General features: G+C 45.4%; 1 protein-coding gene across 1 annotated transcript; it reads left to right on the top strand.

The window, feature by feature from the left end:
• Window positions 1-340: 340 nt before the first annotated feature.
• On the top strand, window positions 341-11103 carry LOC102248812. The gene is made up of 7 exons (XM_014531280.1): window positions 341-517; window positions 777-1164; window positions 1402-1514; window positions 1825-1902; window positions 3179-3374; window positions 4427-4474; window positions 10602-11103. Exons 1-7 carry the CDS (start codon window positions 341-343, stop codon window positions 10628-10630), a joined length of 1029 nt encoding a protein of 342 aa, XP_014386766.1. The 3' UTR covers window positions 10631-11103.
• The last annotated feature ends 546 nt before the right edge of the window (window positions 11104-11649 follow it).

Genomic DNA, 11649 nt, shown 5'->3' with positions numbered 1-11649 from the left:
TGATACTACTACTGCTTATGTGAACTTGAGGAAGTCACTTACTTGCTCAGTTTTCTCAGCTGAACATCTGGCATGATAAACCCACCTTGCAGGATTTCCATCAATACTAAATGAATACATTAACGTGTCAATAGCAACGGGCCAGAAGTGGTAACAAGCAAGAATGGAATTTAGAAAAAGGATCTGCTTGGCTCCAACAGATGTTCCCAAAGGTGACAAATGAGGTTGGCGAGCAAGGCAGTGGCTGGCTGACACGAGGCTTTGAGGGCCGCCTGCCTGCGCAGTTTGATTTTGCAATCTCCGGCTCTTCGAAACTTCTATGAGGGGACAAGTAGTCACAATGCCGCATCTTGTCGTGCAGCCTGCAAGGATGCTTGTAAAACACTCCAAGCTTATTAAACATTCCCAACAGATCTCTTCTCCCGGATCTTCCCCGCCCCACACCAGTGAGCCCCAGCACGCGCAAGGGAAACAAAGAAGCAATTCTGAAGCACAAAGGAGCTGCCGGGCTCTCCCAGTAGTTTTCCCCAGGGAGGCAATGTGCCCCCCGGACACGCTCGGCTGGAGCTGACTGGGAACTGGGCTGTGCTCACAGAACAGGTCGAGAATGATTTGTCTCTAGCTTCGGGAAATTATGACATCATCTCTTGGCAGTTTACATATCCAACTGTTTACCTTCAAATGCCATTCATTTGTAGGTTAAAGAAAATAGGCCTATTTCCACCTTGTATTCATTTAAACTCCTGAGTAAAAAAGCCTTATAAGACCCATTTCAGAAAAACAGCTCTTGGTTTGATGGGGAAAAAAGCACTGGACTGGCAGATCGCAGAACCAGGTTCCAGTTCCTCATCAGTGTCACCCAAAAGCAACGTGTGAGCACGTCGCAGCCTCCGTCCCCTCGTCTGCAGGGTGGACTGGGCCATCTTCGGGATTCCTTCCAGTTCAGAGAACTGCAGGACTTAGGCACCAAGGAACCAAGGGCTCATTCTGCTAAGGGCTTCACTGTCACCTGCGGCTTCTGCTCCTTCACAGGAGTGGGGATTAGCTGCCATTTAGACGCAGGAATGCAGCGCTTTGATTATTTTGGTGTCTGTTTTCACTGCATTGAAGCTGAGCCCTGCCGCCAGCCTAGAGACCTGACTGGACCTCTCCCCTCACTTGAGAGTAAGCAGGCCTAGCTGATACGTGACACCACAGAGGTGCTGTGTCCCGCCCCCCCACCCCCCACCCCAGGCATGGCCAGGATAAACCCCCTCTCGCTGCTTCCTGGGTGTGCGGCCTCGGTTAACCACAAATCCGCCCCAACGCCTCACTGGCAGGCCAGCCGTTGCTTCTTATCCAGTCCCGAAGGGATCGGATTAGACAAGTTACTTTAACTGTTAAAATGTTACCTCCCCAAAGCCCTGGCTGAACCCAGAGGGACGCTGGGCAAGAGGGCCGTCCCTGCTCCTTCACTCCCAGGTGAAATAGAAGTCACCTGCCTTCCTTGGGGTGGCCCGGCGGCGGGGAGAATGGTGAGTGAAACTAAAGCTGTTTTGGCAGTTCACTGCGGTTCTCTGCGCAGGTAGGAAAGGAAGAAAGCATTGGCTTTATGGAAAAGGGCAATTAAAGTTCAGGGAGGAAAGGAAGTGTTGTTATTCTTAATTTTTCACACTCTCTCTGACCCCAACCTCCATTCCACAAATAGCCCAGGGTCCCGTTTCCAGCCAGCAGAAGTATATGGATACCTCTGGAAAGCTATGAATGATTTACAAGCCGGGTCAATAATTAAGTTGCCGGGGAATGTGTACAATACATAACCAGCCTTAACTCTTTGTGTTTCAGAAGACGTGTTCCCAGGGCTGGCAGGAAAACAATGGTTGGAAACAAAACAAAATCCACACGGATCTGAACTGCTTCGAGGTAGAAAATGTGTCCATCATTATGGGGAAGCTGATGAGCAGATGGTGTTTCCCATCATGGTCCGTGTGACTCTCCAGGATAAAGGAGGGTTACTCGTTAAAGCAGCCACACGCCCAGCTCCTGCTCTGCGGGGCCGGTGGGTGTGCGTGGGCCCGTTCCCTGGACCCGGCTGGAGCTCCCACGAGGAACTCATCAACAGGACTTTTCATTGTGGTGGATCCAGATCCTAAGGGAAGGGAGTGTTTTAGAGCAGCTTCTTTGGGCCTGATCCCTGGGAGTCCCAGCCCCATCGTCCACTCTAGTTAAGGGGTCAAGGCTGAACCCCTGAAAGAGTGGGCACCATGGGCCTGTGCATAAGTATAGGCTAGAGACGGTCAGAGGAAAAAGTCAGCCAGGGCTTGGGAGTCCTCTCAGGTTGGGCAGGGCTAGACCAGGCCTCACATAATGGGGGACGAGGGTCAGGACGTTCAGGGACAGGCATTCCAACAACAAACCTGGAGTCCTGCTTTCCATGAGCCGGACATGAGATCAGGTGCTGGGGATGCAAGTGAGGGAGAAAGATACTGCCTCTGAAGCACTGAGTTGGGTCTCCCCAAATTCATATGTTAAAGCCCTGACCCCTAGTGCCTCTATTAATCTATTTGGAGGTAGGGCCTTTGGCGGTGATTGCATTGGGGTGGAGCCTAAACCCATCTGACCGGTGTCCTTATAAGGAAGAGGGAAGCTGGACACACAAAGAGACACCAGAGAGGCATGTGCAGCAGAGGGACAGCCATGCGAGGCCACAGCAAGGAGGCCATCTGCAAGCCACGGAGAAAGGCTTTTCAAGCCCCCAAAGAATGAAATTGGGCAGATGGAGCACAGTGAGGCCCAAAGGCCAGCTCAGAGGGGCAGAGAGCATGGCGAGGCTGACCCGAGCCCGCCGTGGAGTGGTGGGAGTGAGGCTGCCAGCCAGGAACTCAGACTGCGGAGCTCCTTGAAATGGGAAGGACTCGTGCTCCATCTCCAAGGCAATGCAGAGCTATTTTCAGTTTCTAAGTGGAGGAACAGCACAGGGGAGCAGTGTGTTGGGGAGGTTTTTCTTGCAAGTGTGTGCTAAGAGGTTGCAGGCTGCAAGGCACAGAGAGGGGGGTGTGGGGAGGAGGGCAGAACCGCAGTGGGGTGGGCACAGTCAGTGCAGATGGAGGGTAGAGACTGTACACAGAAAGCATTTTGAAGAAGTGACAGGTCTTGGTGATTGGCAGGAAACTCTTTTTTAATTTTCTTATCCCTGTAGCAGTCCATCGGTGATGCTGCTGACTTACAGGAAAAGCCCTTTGTAGACCCATCTCCAAGGTCAAGTGGTTGCCATGGCACCCAGCTTTGTGCCAGGGGCATAAAGACCAAATGGAGAGTTCACCTCACACCTTCGTTCTCCATCCCCGCATTATGCACTACGGAGACCCACAAAGCTTCTCGAATCCACGAAATAGGTATCATCAGAATGGTGGCAGGAAAGCATTGGATTATGGCTTTGAGGCTCAGTAAGGAAGTAAGACCTGGAAAAACAGTGTTGCCAATGATTTCTCTCTGAGGGTCTTCCAACTTTTTGCTGTGTTTTCAGCTGTTTGCAGCCAGGGTGGGAGGGAAGAGGGTGCCATTAAAGAAATGACTGAAGTAACTGAACTTCCCATACCTCCCCCAGAAGGGACGTTCATGTCTCCCTGGCAGAAGCAGGCCAGTCACTGCTTAGATCTGCTGGGAAGGGAGTGAAAATATGAAGAACACTGGGGCTAATGTTCCAGAGTGCCTGCTGATAGCCAACGCTCGTTGACTTGCAGAAACAACGGGACAGAGAAAGCTGTGAGTAAGGAGATCCTGAGTGGTCAAGGCTGATGGAGCCTTTCACCCGTGTGAAGGGGCGGGGACGCCAAGCTCCTGGCCAGGAAACCATGGTTCCATGAGCCAAACTTCACCACTGCAGACAGCTGCCAAGGCCAGAGCTCACTGTGAGACACACAGGAGAATGTCCACCTCGTTTGCCATCCATCAGCAGTCGATGGTTAACATGGAGATCAAATTAGACGCAGTGGTTCTCAACCTTCTGGCCCTTTAGATACAGTTCCTCATGTTGTGACCCAACCATAAAATTATTTTCGTTGCTACTTCATAACTGTAATGTTGCTACTGTTATGAATCGTAATGTAAATATCTGATATGCAGGATGGTCTTAGGTGACCCCTGTGGAAGGGTCGTTTGACCACGAAAGGGGTCGCAACCCACAGGTTGAGAACCACTGAATTAGAGGCACTGCTCTCTGAGAAACCCAGATATGAAGCACTAGGTAAAAGCTAATATAAGCACATGAGAACATAAAACACACCTGCAAATCCAGCAAAAAAAAAAATCTTGGCATGGCAGCTGCCTCTCGATGCATTCTCAAAGGCTGGGTGGGGGCAATATTTTTAAAGAGCAAGCTATTCAGTAAACCATTTTGTGCATGGTTATAGTCTATTATTTCATTGTTTTTTAAAATCTCTTTTAGAACTATATGGCTTCAAGTTGTTCCACGTTGGCCCGGCCAGAAAAGCTGGTAAGTTGTTATTGCGATCGAAGTGTGGTCTGAGGAGCAGCTGCATTGACGCCCCTCCGGAGCCCGATACAATCTGAGAATCTCAGACCCCAACCCTGAGCTACTGAATGAGAATCTGCCTGAGAACAAGATCCCTGGAAGCTTTATGCACATTAAAATTTTAAAAGCACTGCTTCAGAGCAAGTTAGGCAAAAAGAGCTGAGAGGGTTGGGTAGCTAAGCGCTGGCTGGCTTTGAGCTAGGAGTAATATTATAGCCAGTGCTCACTTCCACTCACTGGGCAGCAGAACTAACAGCAGCCCCCGGGCCACAGCGAGCTAGTGTGCGTATGTCATGGAGAGGCCACGGACCCGGGGCTGGCTTCAGCTCCAGGACTAAAAGACCAAGAGGTGCCTTCCCCTCTACGTGCTCATATTACATAGAAGACCAAGGCCCACATGGAAATAGATCATGCACAAGAAGCCTAAACAATGTAAAAAGGGGAAAAATATTTATTTTTCCAATTAACAAAGAGTAATGGCACCTTCTAAAAATTGCGATTGGTAGTATATGCCACCTAAGTAATTTTCCTTTTGCTTACTTTCCAGAGAGGCTGCACCAGGACTACCTGAGAATGACTTTGCTTTCAGCCTGGTTGAGCAGCAACTCTGCATGGTACCTACAGCCCCAACCCCTAAGATCAGTGAGATGTACCGAACCAAGAAAGGGATTTTGTTCATTCAAATCTGTGCTGGAATCTTGGCTGTTCTGGTTACCAGGTGACCATAGGCAATGAAATGGGGCTAGTGAACTACAGGATGCTGAGTGTTAAGTATAATTAATTTCTCATTATTGAGTGGAAGCGTAGCAGCCTGGCCTGCCTAATAACAGCACCACTAAGATCTGTGTGTTGCAGTTGAGAAGATTAAAGTGTTGAGAGTTACGGCTCAATGTCCTACTAGAAAGTGGCAGAGCCTGGACTGGTAGATGCCAGGTCTGTCTCTCAAGAGCCCAGAAGATGCTTAAACCTGATATCATCGCCTTAATGCACCGAAGATGCCCTCTCCCTCCCAGTTCCTTCTACTCTGCCCTGTAATTAATGCTCCCAGACTTGAAGATGGAGTTACAAGTGAACCAGATATGCCAGATTTACCAAGAGTACTCACCGGCAGTTTATGTTAGGGGAGTAATCAAGGGTCATATCATTTATCTTACTACCCTTTTGACTGCAAAAGTCATTATTGATATTTTTAAATTGTGACCTGTTTAATCTTCACTCTCCTTTGCTTCTGGATCACTTGATTTTTCACCCCTGAAAAATCTAACTCTTCATGTCAACAAGAAAAATCTCAAAATGAAATGGTAAATCAAACATCCCATTGACTCAGGCTATAAAACAACTAATCTCCTCCATCTCTCTCCCCACCCCCCCCACCCCCCTGCTTTTTTTTGTGTTGTTGTTAGGTTTCCTTAGTGCAAATGAAACCAACAGAGCTTGAGTCTCTCTCCCAGGCTGGAGAATAAATACACCCTTAGCTTGAGTGAAATAGAGATGGTTGAAACTGAAAAATAGAATAGATTTGAATTAAAACAACTTTGCCTCAAACAAAAGCATTTAAGAGAGTTCAGTAAAGGTTAGGCATGCTGAGAATGCTGTATTTCCTGGTATCTTCTGATTCACTTTTAAGATAGTTAGTGGGAATGGGAGTATTATTTAAGCAAGGACTACATTCCTGGAGAGAAGCAGGAGAGAGAGAGCCAAGAATCCTAAGATGTAACCCCACTGACGCATTGACTTCTTTTGTACATTCCCTCTCTGGCTGGGTGACCTCTGGGTGACCTTAGGGGCAGGACTTTGATGTATGGGTTAGGTGGCACTCAAGCTCCTAGCACTTTGCATGCATTACCCTTGATTATGCACCATATACTTTCCTGGGAGAAAAATTTGCTACCCCCATTTCAGGAAGGGGGAAATTGCTATGAGCACACACACAGTGCTCATCACTATCCAATGTGGCACATACTATTATTATTCCCATTTTTGCAGATAAGGAAACTGAGGTCTATCTAGACAGATTTACTTTTCCACTATCATTCAATAAATATTGGAGCTGGAATTAAGTCCAAATCTTTCTAACTACAGACCCTGTGAGCTACAACAAGAGGTAACATTTCTGCCATATCCCACTTCCTTGTTTTACATTCCACAATTGCATGAGAGCAGAGAGAAACAAAAATAGTCACAACAAAAATGTCCTGTTTGTTCCCAATAACCACTAGGCTTCTTTTTTACCACCTAGCTGCCCAAGCAGCCAAGCAGGTGTCACCAGAAGAAATATTCAACCAACGCTGTTTTCGTTCTATCTTTTCTCAGACTGTGAACTACTTCCGAATAATGATCATAATTTTTTATTTTTATATCCCTCCCAGCATTGCCACATTGTAAGACAGAAAAATTGGCAATTGCTGAGTACTTAGTGCAGAGTATGTCGGCACACGGACTGCTACTTGAACATCCCCCCCCCCCCCACACACACACACACCTCATCAGACATCTCTGATCAGTTGTGGTACTCTTCCCTAGTAGGCTGAAAAGAGCCTCAGGATCCTTCTTAACACAATGTTTTAGACAATTACTAGCAATCAATCAGAGCTGACACACTGGGTGAAACCTATTTGCTTTTCTCTGTCTAAATTTACTTGGCTGAGTGCTTTCCCATGGTCTTTGTTTTATGAGCATTCACTCCCCAAGGTTCAGTTTCGAGGTTGCAGAGAGAAGGGAGAGTCATCATTACACAAAAGTATTCACTAAAGGAACTGACCACCTTTGCTTTGCCATACCTCTTTCCTTTTTCAGCCCCCACTTCCCTTTTTACATGAGGCAGTTCCCCCGAGGTAAAAATGTTATGTTCTTTGTCGACTGTTTTTGCCATGTACATGCAAAAATGCTAAGAGATGGCAAAGGCTTTTGTGAAGTGGGTGAAAGTTTTATCGGCAAACCGCTCAAATCAGACACATGAAGTCATTAATAAATGAGCATCTGGGAGAGCTACAGCTGATAGCAAATGAAGAGAAAAATCCAAAAGTGATGACATGATAGGTGCTTCAAAAGAGATCATTTGAATATCAAAGGATTGAGTTGAAGCTGTTGGGAAAACTGACAAAGCCTTGGAATATTTGTGCAAAAATAAAAATAAAAAATGGCCTTGTTTATACACATACTGTGAAAACCAAACACAGAGTGCAGGCTTGTGCCATCTCCCTGCACAAGTTCGTCAAAAAACAATTACACCAAGAAAAATAATCAACAAAAAAATAATAATAACCAACACTCCACTAGTCAATTCTTGATAAGGTTATTTGCAGGTAATTCTATTCAAAATTAATTAGAACCCGTCTCATCACTCAAATTAAATGTGGAATTTAATAATGTGGAGTGTGGAATTAACTGGGGGAATTTTTTATGTTGGTTTAAGGAAAAAAACCTCTTCATCCAAACCTTTTTACACATGAACTAACGGTCACAGAGAGAGGCAATGATTTGCTGAAGTCACACAGCAAACTACAGACAAGACATAGTCCCAGAGACTCTGAGGATCGGTCAGTTTAACTGTCATGTCTCTCATTCATGTCTCTGAGCTGAATGTCAGACCCACATCTCATAGAGCGCTAAATTCCTTAGTTCCCCAGGGATGATCATGGGAGTGGTGAGACTGGGTCTGATTCATTTCGTATAGCATTACCTGCAAGTAAAACTTCATTAAGAACTCAAAGAAAGGCGCAGGTCCCTAGCTCCTGCCTCACCACATTTTTAAGGTGTTTCTGGATGCTTTCTTCCAAAATGGGTGGGGCAAGGAAGTGAAACTTAAAGAAAATCTTCTAGGTGAGGGGTCCTGGGCAGAATTGCTGATTGGTTAAGACCCTGGGCATCAAGTCAGACAGAATAGAGTGTGGCTCAACAACTTACTAGCAGTGTGACCCTGGGCAGGTGAACTAACCTCTCTGAGCCTCAGTGACCTCATCTGTACAGTGGAGATAATAATAGCCATCCCACGGTGTGCTTGTGAGGTTTAAGTCAGGGAATGTGTAAGACTTCTTTCCATCCCACCTCTTTAGGGTCTCATTCCTCCAAGACTTGGTCCAGACCTTTAGGGATGGCTCCTCCATCTCTAAAGTAATGCTGCCAACTGGAGGCAGAAACTGTGATGCCGAAGGTAAGAGGCAGGAGGCAGAAGAAAAGTCTTGCTGGGCTCGAACTAACCCCAATGCCTTAGCAGCCCTCATGACAGTCTGTTAATGGGGCAGGATGCTTTCCCTAAGCTCTTACCGTCCAGGCTGCTGAGCAGAACCTCTCAAAAGTCTCAGGCCCCAAAACCTATTTCCAAATAAGCTCTGCTCTGCAGCCAGCTCCCATGAGTCCTATCAGCATCACCCGAGGAGGAGGCTGAGGCTGGGCTGCAAGGCAAGGTGGTCACATGCTTGCCTCCCAGGCCAGGGAACAAGACACCTGGGTGAAGCCACATTCCTAGACTGCTGTTCACAGTCACATGCAAGCACTCAGCAAGGGAGGAGGAAGGTGACAGGAGGGGACCGAGAGTGCCTGCTGTTCTCTGTCATCAGTAAGGGGGAGGGGAGACTTGTTTTTCATTATCTACTCATTTGTACTAGGGACCTGCATATAATGATCTTAAAAATTACTGATGACACCAAGCTATAGCATTTAACTGGGGCACTGGTGTCAAGAGCCCTGGTCTGCTTGGTTTTGTTACCATCTAGGTAACCTCATTGTCACCATCTATGTTACATCATTATATGTAACAGTGCTTTTCAAAGTGTGGTCCAGGGACTCCCTAGAGTGGGGGGAGGGGGGTCATGACATCAAAACTATTTTCCTAAGAATACTAAGGTGTCACTTGTTCTTCTCCCTCTTAATCTCTCACTAGTGTACAAGTGGCGTTTTCCAGAGTCTGCAAGATGCTCTGACATCATCAATGCTCTAATGGACGATGGAATGTCTGTGTTTTCAAAATTTCTAACTTCCATTAACATGGTAAATATTAATAAAGTGAAGCCATATAAACTAAAGCTCTTTGGGATCAACAATAATTTTTAAAATCATTATATGCAGGTCCTGAGTACAAATGAGTAGATAATGAAAAGCAAGTCTCCCCTTTCTACCCTGTTCCCCAGACACCATGGTCCTTTCCCCTGAGGCAGGCACATCACAACCTTCCTCTGTTTTCTCCTGAAGTGGTCAAAGCACATACCAATGTGTATGTGTCCCTGTGATTGCCACACTCATAGCCCAATGGGCCTGTCCACCTGCTTCCATCTGTCTCCCAAGTCACCTGGCAGTGGCTTCCTATCACTGCAGGTCTGAACCACAGCCTACTTGACCTGAGCCCTATTGAAGAATGCCTGGCTGTCCCTCCCATCTTGTGCAGCTTACAAACAATGTTGTGATGACTATGTCTGTGTAAATGTCATTTCACATGCATGGCAGTATATACCTATATCCTGCACACTATTCCATCATGGGAAGGTACATCATTTATTTAGCCAACTTGCTATTGAAAATCATTGAGGTGATTTCCAACTTTTGTATGAACATCCCTGTACATAAATTTGTTAGAATAATTCCTTGCAAAGAGATTGCTAGGTCAAAAATGTATCTGAATTTTAAATTTTGGTTAATATTGTCCATTTTTCCTCCAAAGAGTTTGCACCAACCTCCGTGACTCCCAACCACATTTTCCCTGCAGCCTCGCCTAAGCTGTTTGGTGTAAAAGCTCTTCGATCTTTGACAGTCTAATAGGTGAAAACTGTTTCAGTTAGCATTTATTTAATAATTCACGTGGTTGGCAATTTATCTTTATATTTATAAATCATGTGCATTTCTTTTGTCTGCCTCTAAATGTCCTTTGCCCATTTTTCTATTGAGTTGTAGGTCCTTTTCTTATTGTTGTAAAACTTTAAAAATACATTCAGTAAATTAGCTCTTTGCCTTCTCTCTCTATATATAATCTCAAATATTTTCCTAAATTTTTATTTTTATTTTGAATTACTTTATGGTACACCATTCTTTGCTCTGCAGATATTTAAATTTTTGGTCAGTCAAACTTACTAGTCTTTTCTTTTATGGCTTCTAGCTTCTGTGTCCTACAGACTGTTCATTTAATAATCTATCTTTTCCCTTCTGCTTGGAAGCAAGCTTTGAGAGGAGCTGCCACAGTTCCAAAGCAGCATCCACGTGGGGGCCTAGAACTTGAGGAGCAGCACACGTGGCAGCCACGGGCATGGCTCTGGACAGGAAGCACCTTCCCCCACCGAGTGTCTGGTGATTAGCGCTCCACTTCTGAAGGAGCAGCATCTCTGGGGTGCCCCACGCCCTCCTCTCTGCGGCTTTACACCAGCAACCTAAGGTGGCTCCAGGTACTATTTGGCAGCTACGAATTAAAATCTTAATGAAAACATCACTTCAAAAATGAACACAGTGCCTCCCTCCTCAAACTATTCCAAAAAATTCTACAGGAGGGAAGACGTTCAAGCTCTTTTTACAAAGTCAGCATTATCCTAACTCCAAAACCCATTAAAGACACTCCAAAGAAAGAAAATTATAGGCCACTATCCCTGATGAACATAGATGCTAAAATCCTTAACAAAATATTAGCAAATTGAATCCAGCAATATATTAAAAAGGTCATACACCATGACCAAGTGGGATTTATTCCAGGGATGCAAGGCTGGTACAATATTCACAAATCAATAAACATGATACATCACATAAACAAAATGAAAGACAAAGTTCACATGAACATATCAATACATACAGAAAAAGCATTGGACAAAATCCAACACCCACTTTTTATAAAACCTCTCAGCAAAGTGGGAATAGAGGGATCATACCTCAACATAATAAAGGTCATATATGACAAACTCACAGCCAACATCACACTCAATGGGCAAAAACGAAAAGTGTTTTCCTTAAGATCAGGAACAAGACAGGGATGTTCATTTTCACCACTCTTATTTAACACAATACTGGAAGTCCTAGCCATAGCAATCAGAAAAGAAGAAATAAAATGTTTCCAAATTGGAAAGGAGTAAGTAAAACTGTCATTATTCATAGATGACATGATATTATACATAGACAACCCTAAAGACTCCACCAAAAAACTGCTAGATTTAATAAATGAA

Source organism: Myotis brandtii, unplaced genomic scaffold, assembly GCF_000412655.1.
Source record: "Myotis brandtii unplaced genomic scaffold, ASM41265v1 scaffold8, whole genome shotgun sequence".
Taxonomy (NCBI): domain Eukaryota; kingdom Metazoa; phylum Chordata; class Mammalia; order Chiroptera; family Vespertilionidae; genus Myotis; species Myotis brandtii.
The sequence above is the reverse complement of the archived record's forward strand: the minus strand, read 5'-3'. Positions and strand labels throughout refer to the sequence as shown.

Excerpts from the sequence above, each read along its gene's own strand:
- LOC102248812 (XM_014531280.1), top strand. The coding sequence starts at position 341 with ATGCCGCATCTTGTCGTGCAGCCTGCAAGGATGCTTGTAAAACACTCC. Across the intron at positions 1,165-1,401 it reads ACCTCTCCCCTCACTTGAGA|CCCTGGCTGAACCCAGAGGG; the intron begins GTAAGCAGGCCT and ends ACCTCCCCAAAG. Across the intron at positions 4,475-10,601 it reads TGGCCCGGCCAGAAAAGCTG|CTTCTGTGTCCTACAGACTG; the intron begins GTAAGTTGTTAT and ends TATGGCTTCTAG.